Consider the following 26430-nt stretch of genomic DNA (forward strand, 5'->3'; position numbering starts at 1 on the left):
CTCTTACCAATTCAAATTTGACTCATTTATCTTATTCACTGTAGCACTTCTATCCATAGAAGATAAGACTAGTACCTGAACATCATTTAAGCCCTGTCACTGGAAAATACACAGACAGAATGAACCTTAAATAATCTAGAGGTCATTACAAAAATGTCCTAAAAGATATTTTTCAGGATTCTCCATTGGGACCTGTTCAGTCCAATTTTTAATCTCCTATTTCTTACGATTTTGATTTTCCAAAAATTCTGGGAAATAGAAGAATTCAGGAATAAGTTCCTTCACATCATATGGATTGTCCATGAGAGCCTGCCAGGTAGCAGGGATGGAATGGAATTGTCGATCTGCACAGTCAAACCTGCATGTGGAGATTGAAAGAGAACAGTGAATACTGAATGATAGCAACAACAGGCTAAAACAAACCTTTAATCTTCCTTCAGGTTTCCTCATGATTAGTTTCTCTTTATTTAACCTTTCTCTTTAACATCTAAAAACGCAAGTTGCTCTCCTTAGGACAATCTTTCTTATTTTGTTGCCAGGAACTGAATACTATAATTTTAATCCCTAGTATCATCTTAGTTAAAATAGATGAAAATGGCATAATTTTTAATCAGTAAAATTTATTATAGAAAGTAAATAAATATTATTTGGATATTTTAAAATTACAGAGTTTAAATACCACTCTAAGTGTTATAGTATTTACATACATAGTTAACAGATCTATAGAAATGCTGCTGATTTAATCCTTAATAATAATAATAAGTATCTTTACAAACTCTTTTGCTAAAAACCAGACGGTGAGTTAGGGAAATAGTTCTGTAGCTAAAGCTTTTATACTTTACTTGCATATACTATTATCTTATTTTAACTTTATTTTCATGTTCCATCATGGGCCTATGGTAGTTGAAAGAAGCTCACGTGGTCATGATGCAATTTTATTGCTTTGGCTAATCATAAACAGCATAAATCCCTTCTGTTTCATCTCCTTTGATAGTGTTTTCCTGGATTTATTCCATAAATGATGACTTCTAAGCGACAGTTAATGACTAATATGACTCTTTATGCCTAGCAACCTTGTTTTGAAGCAGAGCTGAACTTAGCAGAACTCTAAATTTAATTATAGTCAATGATTGTGTCATCAATAAAGTCTAATAATGGTATATTCAAATTGAAGGAGAGGTACAGCTTTAATGGCAGAATCTTTTTGTTTGGGTGGGGGAGAACAGCTTTACTGATACATAATTAACATACATATAATTCGCTCTAAGTGAAAAATTCAACAGCCTTCAATATATGCAGAGCTGTGCAGCCATCACCACAATCAATTTTAGAACATTTTCATCACTCCTAAATGAAACCCTGCATCTAATAGAAGTCACTCTCCATTCATTCTCCCTCCACCCCTGAGCAATGACTAATCTACTTTGTCTCTATGGATTTGTCTGTTTTAGACATTTTATGTAAATCATACAATATATGGCATTTTGTGTCTGGCTTATTTTATTCAGCATACTGCTTTCAAGGTTCATCCATGTTGTAGCATATATCAATCTTTCATTCCCTTTATTAACTCATGCCAGATAATATTTTATTGCATGGGTATACCACATTTTATTTATTCCTTTACCAGTTGATGGGTATTTTTGTTGTTTCCATATTTTGGCTATTATAAATAATGCTGCTAAGTACATTTGTGTACAAGTGTTTGCATGAACATATGTATTCAGTTATCTTGGGTATATATGTAGGCGTAGAATTGCTGGGTAATATGTAATTCTATCTTTAACCTTTTGAAGTACTGCCAGACTGTTTTCCACAGAGGCTGCATCATTTTACATTCCCACTGCCAGTACATAATTATTCCAATTTCTTGACATACTCATCAACAGTAGGTATTATCTGTCTTTTTTATTATAGCCATCCTCATGTGGGTGAAGAGGTATCTCAATTTGGTTTTGATTTGCATTTCCCTGATGACTAACGATGTTAATCATGTGTTTATTGGAAATTTGTAATCTTCTTTGGAGAAATGTCCATTTAGATCCTTTGTCCAGTTTTTAACTGGGTCATTTGTCTTTTTATTATTGCATTGCAAGAATTATTTATATATTCTAGATACAAGTCCCTTATCAGATCTATAATTTGCAAATATTTTCTCCTACTGAATTGGTTGTCTTTTTTACTTTCTTGATGATGTCCTTTGAAGCACAAACAGAATCTATTTTTGAAGCTTTTTTAAAAATCATTTATTCATAAAATCACTAAAAGCTGAAAAGACCCAGTTACACTTTCCTGGAAGGAAAATTACCTGCATTCATGACAAATGTAACATTTGGAGATGTGTAGTGATCAAAGCCTCTCCTTGATAGCCAAGGCTTGTTGTACTAAAGACAGGAATAAGGAACCCAGGCTAATTTTGAGAGATAAAATTTACATGGAAAGAGTAGAAAAGGCAATGTTTACATAGTTTTTGCCTGGGTAGAAAAGGCAAAATGATAATGGTAAAGAATAAGGCAACATGGAGACAAAATGGGAGTAAGTAGAGAGCTTCCTGGAGGATACATTGGGGAATGGAGGATTCTTGGGAAAGTTTCTTTCTTTAGGATCATTAAGAAAATGTGTAAGTTAGGTAAGTTATAACACTGACAGGTGATACGATAATACAATGGCATCACAGATCTGTTTGAGCTGCTACTAATAATGTAAGGGCCCTTATTTCTCCCTATTTTTATTCCTATTGATTAATAAATATTTTTAGGGGGACTACATAGGCATTGGTTAGGTTTGAATCTCTGGGAGACGTCTTGGATCAAGGTCTAAATCAGTTCTAACTCTAAATCTCTGGTAGATTCCTAAACCCAGTTGAAAATCACAAAAGTACACTGGATAGCAGTAAAAAGGAATTCACCTTAAAAGTCATTTGTGTAAGTCAGTTTGAGTGACCTGTTCTCAAACTAGTTTGGTTGCTTTTATCTAGGGAGCTAGTATATGAATCGAAACCTAACAGAGGAGAAAAAAAAGATAAGGCCCTGTTATAACAGTACATGACATGAAGGCAAAGAGTTTTCAACACTATCATACAGTCTTAAGAAAATAGCTTATTTACCCAAAACATACCTTCCACTCTGAAGCTGGATGTGGAGGGTGGTGAATGGTTCTGTACGAATAAGATAGTGCATAACCCCAGCAGAATTTGAATAGTGAGTACCATAATGAAACTTATCAATAGTTCCCATAGGATCCTCAAAATTTTCATATCTAAAAAAAGAAACTAAAGTTTTATAACCACAATAGTAAAATTAACCTAGAAAGACATACGCTTGTATTGTATTGCTGAAAACACAGTTTTTAAGAAACTATGTATTTGTATCATCACGTCATGTTAATACATGAAAAAAAATTTATTACTTTTTACTGAACAATAAAATAGCACTAATATTGGATTTTTGAACACTTTTGTATTATGCAATACATATTCACTATAGATAAATTAGAAACCAGAGAGAAACTACCAAAAATGAAGAAATTTAAAATCAATTACAATTCCCAGAGATAATTAATATTAACATTTTGATGAATATGTGTCAATCCTGAATTATGAATTAATATATATTTTAATATAAAAATATACTTTAATATAAAACCACTATACATTATATATTGTTCACAACTTATTTTTTCATCTAACAATTTTCTATTAATATCTTACAAAATATATATAATTGATTCACTTTGCTGTACAGCAGAAACTAACACAACATTGTAAATCAACCACACGACAATAAAAATTTTTTTAAATCTTACAAAACGACTGAATAGTCTTTTTTTTTTTTTTTTTTGCGGTACGCGGGCCTCTCACTGCCGTGGCCTCTCCCGCCGCAGAGCACAGGCTCTGGACGCACAGGCCCAGCGGCCATGGCTCACAGGCCCAGCTGCTCCATGGCATGTGGTATCCTCCCGGAGCGGGGCACGAACCCACGTCCCCTGCATCGGCAGGCGGACTCCCAACCACGGCACCACCAGGGAAGCCCTGAATAGTCTATTTTTAACAGGTACACGGTATTTATAACAAGTAGATGTACGAATATACAACAATTTAACTATTTACTTATAGATATTTATGCTGTTTCTATTTTTCTGCTTATTGTAAGCATGTGATAATTAGACATCCTTTTGTGGCCAAGATAATGGAAAAAAATATAGAAGGTCAGTCAAGAATTGTAAAAATGAATGTCTAATGATCTAAAGGTAAAAGGAAATGTATATAGCACGGGGAACTCTACTCAATATTCTGTGATAAGCTATATGAGAAAGAATCTGAAAAAGAATGAATATATGTATACGTATTACTGAATCACTTTGCTGTATACCTGAAACTAATACAACATTGTAAATCAACTATACTCCAATAAAATTTTTTTAAAAAAGGAAAAAAAAAACGAGATGGTGGACTAGAAGAAGGTCTAAATCAGATTATCAGCAAAGGATATGTATAATAATTCTGCAAGAACTATCACTGATCCTATAATTGTTTTGAATGGTGACATCTGAGTTTGTGGATATAATATCTAAATAAGAATGAACAGTTTTTTGGAAGCAATAAACATTGAAATTTTTAAACCAAAATACTAATCAGTTCATCAAGCTAAGGTAAATTTCCTTTTACATAGAAATCAGTAATATTCAGGAGAATAAAGAAAGTTTTCGGGTCAAAGTCATTTGTACCTAAGCAAAAAAATATACTATTGAAATTTAAATTAAATTGTATCTTTGATTATCTACAAAATAAGTTAATTTATATGATCAGTATTTCCTGTGGAACAGTGTTAAAAGTTTGACTAATGGCAGTAGGGTAATATATACACAGCAAAATTCCATTTAGTACATCAAATATTAAACACAGCAAAAAGTCCTGGGGAAGGTCTGCAAACAAAAAGGGGGGAAAAATAATGTACCATCAACCCTCAAATAAATCTACAACTAAGTTTGTTTGCAGAACTGCTCTTTGTCTTTATTACTAGAAGTCATAACTGACAAGTCATCCCCAAGTCCACACTGAGAAAAAGGAAAATTAAAATTAGATTATTTTTTAGTGTCAGCAGCTGGCTTTGGATTAAAAAAAAGTATGAGACGTTTACAGGGTGGCTTATAAATATATAGAACTATAAATATTTCTTTTCCTTATTCAAATATCACTTTCTAAATTTTCACACATTTCACTGTTCTTTATTCACATTATTGGTGAACAACAGGTTAGTATTATTAATTTTATATCCACCAAAATATTATATTAGATGGAATGTTAGATTTGTAGGTTATTAAGTCTAAAATACCTGGGGAGAAAAATTTCAAGAACCTATTACTTTTTAGCACATACTTATTACAAGGTGAAAGAAATTCTAAACAATATCAGTTTAACTTTGGTAATGAAGGGAAATACACAGACTATAGTTAACATATTTGAAGGACAACTGATATATTTTCAAGAAAACTTAGTGAAGGAATTACCAGACTCTGATTATCAAAAGTAGTTGTGCATTTAAAAAAAGTAACACTTGGTTGGCCATAACAGAAATCAATACAAATTCAAACAAGCTATGGGCATCTTTCAAAAGGGATGAAAAGCACTTACTTTTCTCGCATGGCTTTGGCATTTTTATCATTAACTACCCCAATTGGTTTGGAAAGATCTCGAAATACAGATGGGTTATTAAGATCCAACTCGTCTGAAGTATAATCTTGTAAAATCCAGGGGAACTAAAAGAGCCACAATTTACAATTTAGACATTCCTTCCTAGAGAGGCTACCATCTCCATATCTAATATAAATGTTTATCTAAGACAAAAAGGGATAGCCTTTATTTTTTCCCTGTTGCAAATGTTTATTCATCTTTAGTTCAATAACCAGAAGCATTATTTCCTGTAATTCTACTGGAATATTTTCAATGAAGTGAAAGAAAAAGGGTTTTTATTTTTAAAATACTCTTCATATTTACATACTTCTTGAAAATAGCAGGATAGAAATATACAGAAAGGCAAAATCAGTTTTTATATCTTTTAAAAAATAAAAACTAGATATCATCCACATATATTCTGTGCATTAGAAAACCGAAAGGTAATTCCATATTTACAAGATTTATATAAAACTCACCACAGGATACTGCGCAAGGTCATTATAGGTTCGTCCTGCCATTGTATTTAATTGAATGAGGTAGTCAAAATTTGATATCTCTCTGTTTACCCATTTCTAGACAGCACAAAAAAAGAAAAAATCAAAATTAATCTGTATCTCTTAGAAATCAGTAACTATTACTGACAGTACTAAAATAATCTTTTGTTCCCATTATCTCTATTATCTTTTTGATAAAGGAATGAAGCTTTAAAAAATATTTAACAGGGAGGTAAAATCAATATGCTTTTCCTAAATTCACTTCCTTTTAAAAATTGGTCTCTAGAAAAGAAAAAGAAAGCTCCTACACTACAATCTAAAAAGTCTTCTATAAGAATTAAGTCTTTTCTTCAGTTAAAAAATATTTTGTTTGAATATCTTAAAACTTTTTAATTCTAGGACTGCCCAAATTTGAAATTTTTGTCATAAATTGAAATTTTCATAAGTGTAAATATTAAAAATTCAGTATCTCAATGTACTAAAATGATCTACAAATTTTAAATAAACATTATACTAACTATATTCAGAAAACTACTTTTATAGAGCAAAGGTAAATGGGATTTTGCTATAACAGATATAAAAATTTTCTAAAGGAAGACATAAACATTTTTTAATCACCTTACTGTACTTAGACTACTAATTACTCTACACAGTGTAGGCATGTTCAAGCATTTTGCTGACAGATTAATACACACCTTTAAGTTTACTGTGCGCCTTAAGCAAAGGACATACTTATGGGAAATAGAGAAATTAATCTATGTATACAGATTTTATAGAAAGCCCAATTATAACTGTATCTGAGTGCCAAACTGAGGAAATAGTACTTTAATGAATAAAGTTTATTCCACAGAAAGCAGGAAATATACTCTATTAAATAAAGCTTATTCCATAAACAATAGGAAACAATTGCTCATGGCTTTTGAACAAGAGCGACATTTAAAGGTTAACACATATGTAAGAGGAAGGAGAGAGCCAGGAGGCAAGAGAACCTAATTGGAAGACTACTAAAACCCTAGAGAGCAAAAAACAAGGGCCTTTCTTTGGCTTTGGACAGTGTAAATTCAAGAGATGTTGGGATATATGTGAGGATAAAATACACGAAAGTATTAGTTAGTTTGGCAGTTAGAAGGACTGGAGAATTTTTTTTTTTTTTTTGCCTTTTTTCCATGGTGTCTTTTGTATTTTCCCATTTTTTTTCTTTTGCACAGATTATTTTATTATTAAGAAAAAAAATCCTGTGTACCATTTTTTAAAAAGAACACTATTAAAGAAGAAGAATTTAGGGCTTCCCTGGTGGTGCAGTGGTTGAGAGTCTGCCTGCCGATGCAGGGGACACGGGTTCGTGCCCCGGTCCGGGAAGATCCCACATGCTGCAGAGCGGCTGGGCCCGTGAGCCATGGCCGCTGAGCCTGTGTGTCCAGAGCCCGTGCTCCGCAACAGGAGAGGCCACAACAGTGAGAGGCCCGCGTACCGCAAAAAAAAGAGAAGAATTTATAAGATATGCCCATGAACTGAATGACATGTGAACTGGAGACAGGACACTGTATGTGTGAGGGAAATAGAATGATCCAAAGATAATTCATAAGATCAATCTGAATGGAAGAAGAGCAGTTGCATAATCAAAATAAAATAATTGAATGAAGGAAGTTTTACTTCTAAGCAAAATTCTGAGATATAAAATGAACACCAAATCAATGACTTAAAATTTCCTACCTGTGTCAATCCTGATGCTTTGAATAATTCCTGTGGTGATCTGGTTCCATAACTATTTGGAGAATGAAGTGACAACAGTCTGCTATATACTTTGTTTCTAACCTATTAAAAAAAAAAAGCACTTTATGGCTTAAAAATTGATCAAGACAAACCAGGATTATGGCTTTATTAACAGATTTACTGAGATATAATTCATATACCATAAAATACACCCTTTTAAATATACAATTCAGTGGGCTTTTTTTAATATTCACAGAGTTGTGCAACCATTCACATTACCTAACTCTGGAACATTTCCATCATCCTCAAAAGAAACTACATACTCACTAGCCATCACTCCCCAATTTCTACTCCCTCCCATCCCCTGACAACCATTAAACTACTTTCTATCACTATGGATTTGCCAATTCTGAACATTTCATATAAACAGAGGACTGTGGTTTTAACTTCTCTATTTTACAAGGCTTAACGAAATTATGACATGTATTTTTTTAGAACTTTGTAGTATATAATGGAATAATCTTCAGACATTGAATCAAAAAACTACTTCACTTCTAGTTCAAATTTAGTTCTGTCATTTACTAATCATCTTGGCAAATCAATTAATATACTGAGTCTCATTTGTATATTAAATATAATAATCTCTACCCTTACAGTTCTGTGAATTACTCAGGTTTATGCAATGTAAAGGAATAAAATTAATCTTTGAACTTCAGTTTCCTCATCTATAAAGAAAGAAATGGAATTTGCCATATCTAATCTGAACGCTGTTATGAAGTTTAGATACCACATACAAATGTGCTTTTAAAACTATTTACAGATTACGAACCAAGATAGCAGAGAAGGACATGCTCTCACTCCCTCTTGCGAGAACACCAGAATCACAACTAGCTGCTGGACAATCATCGACAGGAAGACACTAGAATTCACCAAAAAAGATACCTCACATCCAAAGACAAAGGAGAAGCCACGATGAGATGGTAGGAGGGGTGCAATCACAGTAAAATCAAATCCCATAACTGCTGGGTGGGTGACTCACAGATTGGAGAACACTTATACCACAGAAGTCCACCCACCGGAGTGAAGCTTCTGAGCCCCACGTCAGGTTCCCAACTTGGGAGTCCAGCAACGGGAGGAGGAATTCTGAGAGAATCAGACTTTGAAGGACAGTGGGATTTGATGGCAGGACTTCGACAGGACTAGGAGAAAGAGACTCCACTCTTGGAGGGCGCACACAAAGTAGTGTGCGCATCAGGACCCAGGGGAAGGAGCAGTGACCCCAGGGGAGACTGAACCAGACCTACCTGCTAGTGTTGGAGGGTCTCCTGCAGAGGCAGGGGATGGCTGTGGCTCACCGTGGGGACAAGGACACTGGCAGCAGAAGTTCTGGGAAGTACTCCTTGGGGTGAGCCCTCCCAGAGTCCGACATTAGCCCCACCAGAGCCCAGGTAGCTCCAGTGTTGGATTGACTCAGGCCAAACAACCAACAGTGAGGGAACGCAGCCCCACCCATCAGCACTCAAGCGGATTAAAGTTTTACTGAGCTCTGCCCACCAGAGCAATAGTCAGCTCTACCCACCACCAGTCCCTCCCATCAGGGAACTTGCACAAGCCTCTGAGATAGCCTCATCCACCAGAGGGCAGACAGCAGAAGAAGAACTACAATCCTGCAGCCTGTGGAACAAAAGCCACATTCACAGAAAGACAGACAAGATGAAAGGCAGAGGGCTATGTACCAGATGAAGGAACAAGATAAAACCCCAGAAAAACAACTAAATGAAGTGGAGATAGGCAATCGTCCAGAAAAAGAATTCAGAATAATGATAGTGAAAATGATCCAGGACCTCGGAAAAAGAATGGAGGCAAAGATAGAGAACATGCAAGAAATGTTTAACAAAGACCTAGAAGAATTCAAGAACAAATAAACAGAGATGAACAATACAAGAAATGAAATGAAAACTACACTAGAAGGAATCAACAGCAGAATAACCGAGACAAAAGAACAGATAAGGGCTTCCCTGGTGGCGCAGTGGTTGAGAGTCTGCCTGCCGATGCAGGGGACACGGGTTCGTGCCCCGATCCCGGAAGATCCCACATGCCGCGGAGCGGCTGGGCCCGCGAGCCATGGCCGCGGAGCCTGTGTGTCCGGAGCCTGTGCTCCGCAACGGGAGAGGCCACAGCAGTGAGAGGCCCGCGTACAGCAAAAAAAAAAAAAAAAAAAAAAAAAAAGAACAGATAAGTGACCTGGAAGACAGAATGGTGGAATTCACTGCTGCGGAACAGAATAAAAAGAATAAAAGGAAATGAAGACAGCCTAAGAGACCTCTGGGACAACATTAAACACAACAACATTCACATTATAGGGGTCCCAGAAGGAGAAGAGAGAGAGAGAGGATGTGAGAAAATATTTGAAGACATTATAGTTGAAAACTTCCCTAACATGGGAAAGGAAATAGCCACCCAAGTCCAGTAAGCGCAGAGAGTCCCATACAGGATAAACCCAAGGAGAAACACACTGAGACACACAGTAATCAAACTAGTAAAAATTAAAGACAAAGAAAAATAACTGAAAGCAGCAAGGGAAAAACAACAAATAACATACAGGGGAACTCCCATAAGGTTAACAGCTGATTTCTCAGCACAAACTCTACAAGCCAGAAGAGAGTGGCATGATATACTTAAAGTGATGAAAGGAAAGAACCTACAACCAAGATTACTCTACCCGGCAAGGATCTCATTCAGATTTGATGGAGAAATCAAAAGCTTTACAGACAAGCAAAAGCTAAGAGAATTCAGCACCACCAAACCAGCTCTACAACAAATGCTAAATAAACTTTTCTAAGTGGGAAACACAAGAGAAGAAAAGGACCTACAAAAACAAATTCAAAACAATTAAGAAAATGGTCACAGGAACATACATATTGATAATTACCTTAAACATGAATGGATTAAATGCTACAACCAAAAGACACAGGCTTGCTGAATGGATATAACAACAAGACCCATCTATATGCTGCCTACAAGAGACCCACTTCAGACTTAGGGACACATACAGACTGAAAGTGAGGGGATGGTAGAAGATATTCCATGCAAATGGAAATCAAAAGAAAGCTGGAGTAGCAATACTCATATCAGATAAAATAGACTTTAAAATAAAGAATGTTAAAAGAGACAAGGAAGGACACTACATAATGATCAAGGGATCAATCCAAGAAGAAGATATAACAATTATAAATATATATGCACCCAACATAGGAGCACCTCAATACATAAGGCAACTGCTAACAGCTATAAAACAGGAAATCAACAGTAACACATTAATAGTGGGGGACTTTAACACCTCACTTACACCAATGGACAGATCATCCAAAATGAAAATGAATAAGGAAACACAAGCTTTAAATGACACAATAGACCAGATAGATTTAATTGATATTTATAGGACATTCCATCCAGAAACAGCAGATTACACTTTCTTCTCAAGTGCGCACGGAACATTCTCCAGGATAGATCACATCTTGGGTCACAAATCAAGCCTCAGTAAATTTAAGAAAATTGAATCATATCAAGCATCTTTTTGGACCACAATGCTATGAGATTAGAAATGAATTACAGGGAAAAAAACGTAAAAAACACAAACACATGGAGGCTAAACAATACGTTACTAAATAACAAAGAGATCACTGAAGAAATCAAAGAGGAAATCAAACAATACCTAGAGACAAATGACAATGAAAACACGACCATCCAAAACCTATGGAATGCAGCAAAAGCAGTTCTAAGAGGGAAGTTTATAGCTATACAAGCCTACCTCAAGAAACAAGAAAAGGGCCTCCCTGGTGGCGCAGTGGTTGAGAGTCCGCCTGCCGGTGCAGGGGATACGGGTTCGTGCCCCGGTCTGGGAGGATCCCATGTGCCGCGGAGCGGCTAGGCCCGTGAGCCGTGGCCGCTGGGCCTGTGCGTCCGGAGCCTGTGCTCCGCAGCGGGAGAGGCCACAACAGTGAGAGGCCCGTGTACAGCAAAAAAAAAAAAAAAAAAAAAAGAAACAAGAAAAATCTCAAATAAACAATCTAACCTTACACCTGAAGGAACTAGAGAAAGAAGAGCAAAGCCCAAAGTTAGCAGAAGGAAAGAAGTCATAAAGATCAGAGCAGAAATAAATGAAATAGAAACAAAGAAAACAATAGCAAAGATCAATAAAACTAAAAGCTGGTTCTTTGAGAAGATAAACAAAATTAATAAACCATTAGTCAGACTCATCTAGAAAAAGAGGGAGAGGACTCAAATCAATAAAATTAGAAATGAAAAAGGAGAAGTTACAACAGACACTGCAGAAATACAAAGCATCCTAAGAGACTACTACAAGCAACTCTATGCCAATAAAATGGACAACCTGGAAGAAATGGACAAATTCTTAGAAAGGTATAACCTTCCGAGACTGAACCAGGAAGAAATAGAAAATATGAACAGACCAATCACAAGTAATGAAATTGAAAGTGATTAAAAATCTCCCAACAAACAAAGTCCAGGACCAGATGGCTTCACAGGTGATTTCTATCAAACATTTAGAGAAGAGCTAACACCTATCCTTCTCAGACTCTTCCAAAAAATTGCAGAGGAAGGAACACTCCCAAACTCATTCTATGAGGCCACCATCACCCTGATACCAAAACCAGACAAAGATACTACAAGAGAAAAGAAAATTACAGACCAATATCACTGATGAATATAGATGCAAAACTTCCCAACAAAATACTAGCAAACAGAAACCAACAACGCATTCAAAGGATCATACACCATGATCAAGTGGGATTTATCCCAGGGATGCAAGGATTCTTCAATATATGCAAATTAATCAATGTGATAAACTATATTAACAAATTTAAGAGTAAAAACCATATGATCACATCAACAGATGCAGAAAAAGCTTCCGACAACATACAACACTCGTTTATGAAAAAAACTCTCTAGAAAGTAGGCATAGAGGGAACCTACCTCAACATAATAAAGGCCATATATGACAAACCCACAGCAAACATCATTCTCAATGGTGAAAAACTGAAAACATTTCCTCTAAGATCAGGAACAAGACAAGGATGTCCACTCTCGCCACTGTTATTCAGCATATTTTGGAAGTCCTAGCCACGGCAATCAGAGAAGAAAAAGAAATAAAAGGAATCCAAATTGGAAAAGAAGACATAAACCTGTCACTGTTTGTAGATGACATACTATACATAGAGAATCCTAAAGATGCCACTAGAAAACTACTAGAGCTAATCAATGAATTTGGTAAAGTTGCAGGATACAAAATTAATGCACAGAAATCTCTGGCATTCCTATACACTAATGATGAAAAATCTGAAAAGGAAATTAAGGAAACACTCCCATTTACCATTGCAACAGAAAGAATAAAATACCTAGGAATAAAACTACCTAGGGAGACAAGAGACTTGTATGCAGAAAACTGTAAGACACTGTTGAAAGGAATTAAAGATGATACCAACAGATGGAGAGATATACCATGTTCCTGGATTGGAAGAATCAATATTGTGCAAATGACTATACTACCCAAAGAAATCTACAGATTCAGTGCAATCCCTATCAAATTACCAATGGCATTTTTGATTGAACTAGAACAAAAAATCTTAAAATTTGTATGGAGACAGAAAAGACCCCGAATAGCCAAAGCAGTCTTGAGGGAAAAAAAATGGAGCTGGAGGAATCAGACTCCCTGACTTCAGACTATACTACAAAATTACAGTAATCAAGAAAATATGGTACTGGCACAAAAACAGAAACATAGATCAATGGAACAAGATAGAAAGCCCAGAGATAAACCCACGCACCTATGGTCAACTAATCTATGACAAAGGAGGCAAGAATATACAATGGAGAAAAGACAGTCTCTTCAATAAGTGGTGCTGGGAAAACTGGATAGCTACATGTAAAGGAATGAACTGAGAACACTCCCTAACACCATACACAAAAATAAACTCAAAATAGATTCGAGACCTAAATGCAAGACCGGACACTATAAAACTCTTAGAGGAAAACATAGGAAGAACACTCTTTGACATAAATCACAGCAAGATCTTTTTTGATCTATCTCCTAGAGTAATGGAAATAAAAACAAAAATAAACAAATGGGACCTAATGAAACTTAAAAGCTTTTGCACAGCCAAGGAAACCATACACAAGACGAAAAGACAGCCCTCAGAATGGGAGAAAATATTTGCAAATGAATCAACGGACAAAGGATTAATTTCCAAAATATATAAACAGCTCATGCAGCTCAATATGAAAAAAACAAACAACCCAATCCAAAAATGGGCAGAAGACCTAAATAGACATATCTCCAAAGAAGACATACAGATGGCCAAGAAGCACAAGAAAAGCTGCTCAACATTACTAATTATTAGAGAAATGCAAATCAAAACTACAATGAGGTATCACCTCACACCAGTTAGGATGGGCATCATCAGAAAATCTGCAAACAACAAATGCTGGAGAGGGTGTGGAGAAAAGGGAACCCTCTTGCACTGTTGGTGGGAATGTAAATTGATACAGCCACTATGGAGAACAGTATGGAGGGTCCTGAAAAAATTAAAAAGAAAATTACCATATGACCCAGCAATATACTGGGCATATACCCAGAGAAAACCATAATTCCAAAAGACCCATGCACCCAAATGTTCATTGCAGCACTATTTACAATAGCCAGGTCATGGAAGCAACCTAAATGCCCATCGACAGACGAATGAATAAAGAAGATGTGGTACATATATACAATGGAATATTACTCAGCCATAAAAAGGAACAAAAATGCGTCATTTGTAGAGACGTGGATGGATCTAGAGACTGTCATACAGAGTGAAGTAAGTCAAAAAAACAAATACTGTATATTAATGCATATATGTGGAACCTAGGAAAATGGTACAGATGAACCAGTTTGCAGGGCAGAAACTGAGACACAGATATAGAGAAAAAACGTATGGACACCAAGGGGGGAAAGCCGCGGGGGGTTGGGGATGGTGGTGTGATGAATTGGACGATTGGGATTGACATGTATACAGTGATGTGTATAAAACTGATGACTAATAAGGACGTGCTGTATAAAAAAGTTAATAAAATAAAATTCAAAAAAAAAAAAGAGACCAGAGAGCTAGCTCTTTCTCTCTCTCTCATCCTCTCTCTCCTTCTCCCTCTCTGCCAACCATGTAAGGATACAGCATCTGTTAACCATGAAGAAGGTGTTCACCAAGAACCTGACTGCACTGGAATCCTGCTCTTGAACTTCCAGCTTTCAGTCCAGAACTAAGAGAAATAAGTATTTGTTGTTTAAGCCATCCAGTCTATGGTCATTTTGTCATGGCAATCTGGATGAACTGTGTCAGTGCAGTTGACCTCAGTTTCTAATTCGATGATCTGTTTTGGGCTTCATTCTATTGATACATGTCATTAGACCCTACTGATCAACCCCTAAAACTCTCCCCTACGTATCACCCAGGACACTACTCTCCAGGTCTTACATCACTCTCTGATCATCCTTCTCAGTCTCACACCAACTCCTTTTCCTTTACCTGCTCCTTAAACTGATGATGGGGTCCACCATCATCTATTCCTTTTGTTGTTCTGTTCTGCTCATGAGGTGATATTATTTTCTGTCATAATTTCATCTGTTAACCATATGCTCCTGATTCCAGATCTATATTTACCACCCTAACGTCTACCTTACACTTATATTTCCAACTGGAGATATTTGTCATTTCCCCCTGGATACCCTTCTAGCATCTTATACCTACCAATAAGAATCAAACTTATTATGCCCCGAATCCACCAAAAGAATGAATTAAATAAATGGAACAAAATAAAGACATACCACTAGGTCTAAAAACAAACAAACAAACAAAAAACTATTTACAAAAGCATAGTATTCAATAGGAGTGTTCTTGGTTTACTTACATAAAATAGCTTTCTAAAAAACACATACATTGTATTTTCCTATGGGGGAAAATTTATTTTTAATAGTAAAAAAGTATCTTTTTGTAAAAATAGAAAAATGCTCTTTAAATGTCTGAATCAAATCATCTACAAATAAACCTGGAACTCACAAACGAACAGAAACTTAGTTATTGACTATGCTAATCCAGGTCATCTGAGAAGCAAATGCTAAGACAGAATTGAACATGCAGGATTTTATTTGGAGAGATGACAGTGAGAGAAAATGGAGAGAAAGCTAGGCAAGGTGGAGAGAGCTATCAGACTGCGATACAAGTCTGACCTCAAGTATATGACAGAGGGAAGGAAGGCTGGGGGCAACTAACGGGTCAAAGGTTACAGAGCTAGTGGTGGAATGATCTTGGATCCAGGTAACCTGGCTTCAGTGGCAATCTCTTAACCACTTACACTATGTAAGAATTTACTCTATTCCTAGAAAAACATGTTCCATTATTCTTCCTGATTACACAGCCTCCACTATTGTTGAACTGAACCCAACCCAATTTCATAAATCCAGTTATATCATATATATTGCATATTATTTCACAACTGGATACTGTGAGATACCTATTAGCCGACACTCAATATTCTACTGACTTCTTTATCTACCTATATATAAAAACTGAAAACTAGTATCTTCCAAACACTTGCAAATAAATTCCAACAAAAATGCATATACTGCTTAGTCCCAAAGGTATGTATTTTTTTTTCCCTAATATATATTTTGACTCGATGAAAGAGTAGAGTTGTGAAGTTTCATTACAGCTCACTAGTTGGAAAATAATTTCAAGCTAACAGTCTGGGGCTTCCAGAAAGTTAGCATCTTACATACCTCTTTTTTGAAATTGAGAAAGTAGTTGGATTGGTCAACATGAAAAATCTCAAGGGCTGACCTCCTTAAGTTGTACCGTCGTAGGTGAATCTCTCGAACTTGAGAGTGAGGCCACTTGAAATCAAAGCCTACTCCTGAAAACAGAAACAATCTTGTGACTGGGGTACCACAAAAAGTTACTGATGCTATGCAGAAAATATCTCCTAGTTCCTGACAAAAGTAGCACTACGGAAAAGGAATTCAGTTTCTGTATGATGAAAAACATTTGTTAAATTTATTGGATGTTTAAATTGTTTCTTTTAAGACTATTTTAAAATTCTATAGCTTTTCTACTTCGTTTCCATTGGAATAGAGAATGACTCTGAATATTATATCTTAGAAACAGTTTTCCTTTTCTCTTTATGTTGGCAGCTTAGATTTAAATATCTTTTTATTTTCAGATAAAGGATTAGGTGAAAAGCCTCTAGGAGCAAGTGTACATATAAATAAAAGTAAAATTGTATTTTATAACTTAAGTTTATAGCAATCCCCTCTAGCCAAACCTTTTCAAAAACATTGATAATAAAAAGGAAGCATTCCCTTCAGTACCTTGTTGATAATAAATTTAATTCCATATTGACTTTCTATGTCTCCTTTTACGTGGTAGACTACAATTCTACAGTCCCACCTTATCGCTTTCTTCTCATTAATGATTGATAAACTGGATACTTAACTATTGAACAACAGAAATTTTTCCCCCAGAACTGCTCACCGTCTTCTTTTTCAATGCTGCCATCATAGAAGTAAATGTGTTGAGTAGTGATTTCTAATCTGCCAGGAATTATGGCAATTATTGTAATGAGTTCACAGTCTTCCGACAACACCAATTTTTCTTTTTGATCCTGTTCTTTCTCATCACTGTAAAAACAAAAACCAACCAAACAAAAAACATCCAACAATGTATTCTGTGTAAATGGAAAAGAATATCACACTCAAATACGAATCTCGTGTCTGTAAAGTCACTATCCAAGAAAGAGTACTTGAATTTTCTACAAAAACCATTCCACTGCATATTAAATTACTTAAATATGTCCAAATATACTTATTACCCAATAACAAAGTTTCAAAAAACATATGTTTTACATTTCAATTGTATATGACCCATTAAAACAAAATATAGTGAATCTTCAATACTACTGGTAGAGGATGGTTCAAACATGCAGCAATACTGGTCATGTTTTTTAGTTATATTTGGCAGACATGAATTGACCCAGGGAATAAATGAATCTGTGAATAAAGGACTGTATCATTAGTGGTGTTTCATAAATAATTATTAGAAGTATTATGATTGATTCTTAAACTGTAAAATGAGATGTTTCAAGAGCAACAAAAGCTAGAACATCATCATCATAGCATCCCCTGATAGTGTAAATGGAGATAATACTAGGAGCCAATGTTGCCACACCATACTTAAAGTGAAGTCATCTCATATTTGGAGGACTGTTACCGAGTATGTTTTTTGGAGGAAAATACTGGGAAGGGACAGTCTTCTGGTGGCCTAGGTGACTTTAACTGCCAAGTACAGAAATGAGAACTCCTATGACTCATGGAATGTTATTCAAGTATATCCTTCAAGCCAGCTGCTCTCTGGTCCTAGATATTTCACATTTGCCTCATTTCCAGGATAGCAATGACTAAATCTAATTTTGTTTCCAATGGATTTCGATGAGAAGCTCTACAAGTATCATCACCTAACTGGGAATATTGCAACCATTAAAGCTAAGCTTAAAATAAAAAACTGAGAATGTTTTCCCAAATAGTGAAATTCTAATATTCACAGTGATAAAATAGAGAAATAAGTGACCTGAGAGAGTAAACAGTCTGAAGGTTATTTCTATTCTATGAAACAAAGAGTTTTGGTTTTTCATTTGAAAATGAATGAGACTGACATCCAATGAATTCACTAGTCCTTGAAGAAAGAAAATAAAATCTCATTAAAAGGCTGACTAAAAAAATCTACCAAAACCAAAGACAGCTCCCTAGATAACTACCCCATCCAGCTCCCTGAAAATAATCAAGGACATATTTTAAACTTACTAAAATTATATTAACCAAAAAACCTGCTTATGCCAACAAAGGATATTATTGAACCTGGTCAATTTTTTTTTTTTGCGGTACGCGGGCCTCTCACCGTTGTGGCCTCTCCTGTTGCGGAGCACAGGCTCTGGATATGCAGGCTCACGGGCCTAGCCGCTCTGCGGCATGTGGGATTTTCCCAGACTGGGGCATGAACCAGTTTCCCCTGCATCGGCAGGCGGACTCTCAACCACTGCGCCACCAGGGAAGCCCAATTTTTTTAAAAAATATATTTATTTATTTATTTATTCATTTATTTTTTGCTGCATTGGGTCTTCATTACTGTGCATGGGCTTTCTCTAGTTGCGGTGAGTGGAGGCTACTCTTTGTTGCAGTGTGTGGGCTTCTCATTGCGGTGGCTTCTCTTGCTGTGGAGCACAGACTCTAGACGCGCGGGCTTCAGTAGTTGTGGCTTGCGAGCTCTACAGTGCAGGCTCAGTAGCTGTGGCACACGGGCTTAGCTGCTCCATGGCATGTGGGATCTTCCCAGACCAGGGATCGAACCCATGTCCCCTGCATTGGCAGGCAGATTCTTAACCACTGCGCCACCAGGGAAGTCCCATGAACCTGGTCAATTTATAGTATTAAAATAATTTCTGAGAAATATTTGCCATGTGTTGTTTATAACCTAAACAAAGTGATGTCCAGAATAAATTATATACTTGAGATTTAGCTACTCATTCTTGGCTGAATGTGAGGCTTTACAATCATAACAAGTAAAAGTCAGGGCAGATGTGTAAATCATCAAATTTGAATGCATTCTCTAAACCACATACAGATCCACTGGCAAAGAGTGGCAGTCATACTGATCAAGGGGTTTAAACACAAAAAACTAATCACTGGCTGACCACTAAGCTATGCTGACCCAGGGGCAACCCCTAGTAAGCAAGGCTTTAAATATAAAACAAAACAAAACAAAAACCTAGTAAGTACAGATATCAGTGGCATTCACTGCAGGTAAAACAGACTCCACAGACTTAATCTAGAAAAGTCACTAAACAAACAAAAATACAACAACAACAACAACCAGCATCAAGGGAGGAGATTAGAAACCAAAGTGGCTATAATTTATCTAAAATGTATGGTTTTCACAAAAAGTATGAGACATAGGAAGAAACAGGAAAATACGGGCCATGAACTCAAAAGCAGTAAAAAGAAACTGTCTCTGGGGGACCTCAGATGTTCAACTTAGTAGACAAAGACTTCAAGGTAGCTATCATAAAAATACATGAAAAGAACTAAAGGAAACTATGTTTAAAGAACCAAAGTGCATTACGGCAAAAAAGCCTAGTCAAGTAGAGTATTATTGATACAGAGATAGAAATTATATATATATTTTAAAAAGGAACCAAATGAGAAATTCTGAAATTGAAAAGCACAATAACTAAATGAAAAATTCACCAGAAGGACTCAACAGCATATTTGAACTTGTAGGAAAAAGAAGCAGGGCTCTTGAAGATAGATCAAAAGAAACTGTCCAATCTGAAGAACACAAAGAAAGAAGAATCAAGCAGAATGAAAGAACCTCAAAGGGTCACCATCAAGCAAAACAACATATGTGCAAAGGGAGACCCAGAAGGAGAGAACAGAGAAAAAGGGGCAAAATATATTTGAAAAAATAATGCTGGCAACTTCTCAAATATGAAAAAAATTAATCTACACATCCAAGAAGCTCAATGAACTCCAAGCAAGATAAACACAAAGATATCCGGGCTTCCCTGGTGGCGCAGTGGTTGAGAGTCCGCCTGCCGATGCAGGGGACACGGGTTCATGCCCCGGTCCAGGAAGATCCCACATGCCGCGGAGCGGCTGGGCCTGTGGGCCATGGCCGCTGAGCCTGCACGTCCGGAGCCTGTGCTCTGCAGCGGGAGAGGCCACAACAGTGAGAGGCCCGCGCCGCGTACCGCAAAAAAAAAAAAAAAAAAAAAAAGATATCCATACATGGTCCTAAAGCCAAGGCACTAAAAGCCAAGGACAAAAAGAATAACCTAAAAGCATCACAATACAGGACACAATAGAAAAGGTTAATAGCACATTTCTCAACAGAAACAAAAGGTAGTGAAAACCAGAAGGTAGTGAAAAGACATATTCAAAATGGTGAAAGGAAAAAACTGTCAGTCAAGAAGTCTATATCTGGCAAAAGTATCTTCAAAAGAAAAAGCAATGGTGCTGGGGCAACTAGAGTCACAGGCAAAAGAATTAATATGGACCCCTACAACACACCACATACAAAAGTTAACTCAAAATGGATCAAAGACCTAACATAAGAGATAAAATATAAAACTCTTAGAAAAAAATTGATGAAAGGAAATTCATCAAAATTAAAAAATTTTGTACATCAAAAGATACCAACAGAAAGTAAAAAAAAACAATTCAGTGGAAGAACATTTTTGTAAATCCTGTATCTAATAAGGGACTTGTTGCTAAAATATGTAAAGAACACTTACAACTCAATAACTAAAAGACAACCCAATTAAAAAATAGGCAAAGGATCTGCATAAAGATTTCTCCAAAAAAGACATATAAATGGCCAACAAATACATAAAAAGATGTTCAGCATCATTAGTCATTAGGGAAATGCAAATTAAAATCACAAGATACAACCTCTAACATTCTAGGATGGTATAATAAATTAAAAAAAAAACAGAGACTAGAAGTTGGGGTAGATTTGGAGAAATTAGAACTTCCATACATTACTGAGGGAATGTAAAATGGTACAGTCATTATGAAAAGTTTCACAATTCCTCAAAAGGTTAAACATAGAATTAACACATGATCAGCAAATCCACTTCTAGTTTTTTTATACCCAAAATAAATGAAAACATAAGTTGATATAAAAATGTGTACATGAATATTCAAGGCAGTATTATTCATAATAGCCAAAAAAAATAGAATCTACATAAATGTCCATCAACTGCTGAATGGATAAACAAAAACTGTATATCCATATAATGGAATATTATTCAGCCATAAAAACAAATGGATGGAAACATTAAACTGAATGAAAAAAGCCAGACATAAAAAGCAACATATTGAATGAAATACATGAAATGTTCAAAATAGGCAAATCCATAGAGAAAGAAAGCCAATTTAGTGGTTGCTAGAGGATGTGAGGAGAGGAAATTGGGACTGACTGTTGAAAGGTATAAGATCTCCTTTAGGGGTGATGGAAATGTTCTTGGACTAGATAGTGGTGATGTTGCACAACTCTGTGAATATACTAAAAAACCACTGAATTGTGCACTTTAAAACAGTCAATTTTACATTAAGTGAATCTCAATTTTCAAAAAATATATCTCAATTTTTTAAAAAGTAGTCAAAAATGAAGACAAAATAAAAATCGCCACTGATAACAAAAGACTAAGAGAATTTGTGGCTTATAGACCTTCCTTACAAGGAATACTAAAGGAAGTCCTTCAGGCTTAAAAGGAAATAGCATCAGATATCTGAATGTACACCAAGAAATGAAGTGTATAAGTAGGTAAATATGCAGGGAAATATAAAGTAAAGCATAATTACATAGTTTTTTCTTCTCTTAACTGATTTAAAGACAAGTGCATAAAACAGTAACTGCATTAAACTGTACTATTGGGTTTAAAACATATACAGGTTTAATATGTATGGTAACAAAGGAGAGATGAGAAAATGAATGTTTTATATTTGTTTAGGGGAAGTTTTTAAACTACAAATTCAAAATTTTAAAATATATCTAAGGTTATTTTTTCCTGGGAGAGGTTTGATAATTTATATCTTTCAAGGAATTTGTCCATTTCATTTAAATTGTCAAATTTATTGGCATCAAGTTGCCATTTCCTTTTTTTTTAAATGATGTCTGGAATTTTTTAAAAATATTTATTTATTTGTTTAGGCTGCGCTTGGTCTTAGTTGCTGCACACGGAATCTTCACTGAGGTATGCAGGATCTTTAGTTGTGGCATGCGGGATCTTTTAGTTGCAGAATGCAGACTTAGTTGTGGCATGTGGACTCATAAGTTGTGGCATGCAAACTCTTATAGTTGCGGCATGCATGTGGGATCTAGTTCCCCGACCAGGGATCAAATCCAGGCACCATGCATTGGGAGTGCAGAGTCTTACCCACTGGACCACCAGGGAAGTCCCTATCGTTTCCTTTTAATTATTTTAATGTATTTCTTTTCAATCATTTTAGTATTTGTAATGTTACCTCCTCTTTCATTCCTGATACTGGTAATTTATGTTGTCTTTATTTCCTAACCAATCTGGCTGGAGGTTTATTGTTTGGTTACCTGATTTTTAATAACGAACTTTTGTTTTCTTTGATCTTTCTTTTTGTTTTTTGGTTTTATCTTTCATGGACTTCTGCTTTTATCTTTATAATTTCTTCCTTTTGTTTAAAAGTTTATATTTCACACTGTACTTTCCAGATAAATACCTCAACTGTATCCCATAAATTTGATACATTTTCATTATTATTCGGCTCAAAATATTTTCTAGTTTCAAGGTCCAGCTCCAAATTAACCCAGTCCTAAGAAGCCTTCTTCAATAGTTTCAGTTAACACTAGTAGACTCCTAACAGCTGATATATAGTATCAATTGTTGGATTCTGGGAATGCATAGCATTAGAATTTCCAGCAAATATTTTCCACAATTTTACAATCCCATTTCTCAGAATAAAATAATTTTAAATTCTTTCAAGTACTTATACATACATATTTACTCTGGCTGTTATTTCCTCTTCAGGAAGATCTAATTTATCCTCCTCCATATCACTAACTTTTACTTGTTTCACTACTTCCAAAAGCAGTGAATCACTGGAAGGCTGCGAGTGCTGGATACCTGTTTAAACATAAAATGTTTGTTAAACACAAAGCAGGAAAATCATATCACAGTCCTTCTGTAATTTCTGACTGTTAATTATATGAATAATGTGTATTATAAGTAAGGTACTTGAAAATTTCTAAGATAAGCGACTTACTACAGAGAATTTTTTATACATGATTTAGAGTTAACTATGGTACTTGACTGATTTTTTAAAAATTATTATACATACAATACAAAGAATAAATGTTTTAAAAGATGGTATTTATCTTTAATGATGGTATTATTTATGTTTCAGAAACAGGCCAATTAATCTCTTTAATCATATTTACTTCTAAAGCATACTACTAAGTAAGTTAAAGAATTATTCTCTCTACATTAATTCAATGGAATTATTTTTACTGTGCATTTGTACTACAGAAATATTAAGAAAGAATGTGACAAATTATTAACTGCAAGATAATACAAAGACCAAAAGCTGAAGTGTTCCTTTCTGGAGTGCATGGAATTTAATAGATAATTCTGATACATATATATGCAACAAATGTCACGAACTATGCATTAATGTAAGAAGGTAGAGCTAGTGTAATGGAAAAAAGATGGGCTGTGAAATGGTAGACCTAAATTCAAATTCTATTCTGTCATTTATTAACCATATGACCCCTCTGAATCTATGTTTTTGCAACTGTGAAATGGAGATACATCACATCGCACATAAAATAAATAAATGGTAGCTATTCTTATTGCACATTCATCTCTCAATTATCTGGTGGCATAAGAATAGTAATAAAAATATATGCATAACGTGTAGGTAGGACTGGAAAAAATTTATATGTTTAACTATGAATAAAGACATTTCATGTGTATAATAAAAATAATTCATGCTAAATAACAAAACACTGTAAAGATGACAAAACCTCCCTTAATTTCTCAAATGGTATCCTTGCTCTGACATACAAAGTGAATTAACCTAATGTACAGCTGCGTTTCTCTTTTATAAATCTGCTTTGATCACATACAAGTCTAGATAATCTGATACAAATAGAAAAATACTGATGAAAATACTTATAAACAAATATATGGAATAGGTAAAACATTCTGCAGTTAATTCTGAAGTAAACTTCAAGGAACTTTAAAGAGTTTTAAAGACTGAGGCCACTGGTTTTATATTATTACCAATTTCACTTACTTTCATTCATTCATTCATTCATTCAGCCATGCTGTGCAGCTTGTGGAATCTTAGTTCCCTGACCAGGGATCGAACCCAGGCCCTCAGCAATAAAAGCGTGGAGTCCTAACCACTGGACTGCCAGGGAATTCCCCCAATTTCACTTTGAAATGTATGATTTTTTTCTTCTGTACAATTTTATTATCATCATTATACTTGGGATAATTTTGAAAACTAGGTAAAGAAAGGAACAGAGATGGAAAAAGAGAAAGGACACTGGTTTTCCTGGACTTAAAACAACTGAGACCAAGAAGAAGAAACATAAAATTATACCTGTATACATGTGTAAGAGGGTTGAAGAAGGAGGAAAAGGGACAGGGAATTTCCTGGAGTGGGATTTATTGGCAAAAATGAAGAAAAAATAGAGAACACTCTTCCTTAAATATTACTAAATTGAAGTCATTCACCAAAAGATGTTTTCTGCGTGGTAAGGATAAAATTTTAAGAGGTAGAGAAAGTATAATAGTCTCAGGACATATACTGGGAGGACAAGCTAAACACACTGACCGTTCCTGTATAAGACACTCTTTGTACCATGGACAAGGCCATTATTTTACATTAAGGGAAATCACTTACTGCGTCTGATTTATTTCAGAATATAAGACTCTAAATGGCAGGTATCATAGCTCTCAATTTTATGGCATTTACTGTACTGGCCAATATATTAAGGCAATTTTAAAAAGTAAGATTAAAAAACTGGTACTCATTTCATCTATAACTTAGTCACTAAACATAATTTGCACAGATGCCCAGTCAGATGGCTATAAAGGAAGGGCTTCATAAGAACTTTAGAAACTCTTTAAAATCTGTTTTGATATACTGCAAGGCTATGCATTTTTAAGCACTTTTTTTCTAGAAAAAAGGCATTGGCCCATCTAGATACTAAATGTCTGGAGTTCTATAAGAAGAACAGGTCATAGAAGAAAGGCCTAAAGAGCTGCTAAGAATTCTAAATATTGATATATTTAACATTAAACTCAGTTTTGGTAAGCAAAAGGCTAAGGTTAAAGGACCATGTTTTACTATACCATAATGGAGATAGAGATGATACATTTCACATCAACTACAGTATAATTTTATGAGTTTACATTACGTTTTTCTTTGAAAAACTGCAATCAATTGAAATAGGAAGTCATTTTAGATTTAGGCCAAAGGCAACATATACAACCACTTAAATATCAATTATAAAATGTCACCCTTCTCTCATGAGTAAGTAATTTTGAAACAATGAAAACAATAACCAATCCCCACCAACACCCTCATTATCTTCAATAAATAATTAAACAGCCATTGAAACTCACCTAGATCATCTCTCAAAGCACTAGCTTCATCATGGGTTTTGAAGTTATAATTTGGTACCAATTTAAGTCTCATGCGGGAATAATTTTCTACGTTAGCTAGTTTCCAGTGAAGTGGATTTTGCTTCCTATGAATATTCATAAGTAAACAAATAAAACTATTTCGCTTAAAATTACAAAGACTGGTTGACTGAAATAGAGTAAGTATCAGGTACTTTACATTTTTTGGCACCATTTTATAAAAACATTTACATTCCTTATCTCATTTGACCCAAACAACCC

At 35.3% G+C, this 26430-nt stretch overlaps 1 protein-coding gene across 10 annotated transcripts in view; it reads right to left on the reverse strand.

Moving 5' to 3' along the window:
- The window catches only part of NBEAL1 (neurobeachin like 1), a 175606-nt gene that overhangs the window by 33547 nt on the left and 115629 nt on the right, over positions 1-26430 (reverse strand). For all 10 annotated transcript variants that reach the window (XM_082631521.1, XM_082631520.1, XM_082631522.1 and 7 more), the window contains 9 exons: positions 26152-26276; positions 23514-23640; positions 17463-17608; positions 16712-16845; positions 7882-7983; positions 6151-6246; positions 5633-5757; positions 3118-3258; positions 228-358 (listed from right to left, as the gene is read on the reverse strand). In XM_082631521.1, the coding sequence (XP_082487647.1) occupies positions 228-358; positions 3118-3258; positions 5633-5757; positions 6151-6246; positions 7882-7983; positions 16712-16845; positions 17463-17608; positions 23514-23640; positions 26152-26276 (1127 nt within the window). The remainder of the gene's footprint in view (positions 1-227; positions 359-3117; positions 3259-5632; positions 5758-6150; positions 6247-7881; positions 7984-16711; positions 16846-17462; positions 17609-23513; positions 23641-26151; positions 26277-26430) is intronic.

This window comes from Mesoplodon mirus (genome assembly GCF_964341445.2).
Source record: "Mesoplodon mirus genome assembly, chromosome: 8".
NCBI lineage: Eukaryota > Metazoa > Chordata > Mammalia > Artiodactyla > Ziphiidae > Mesoplodon > Mesoplodon mirus.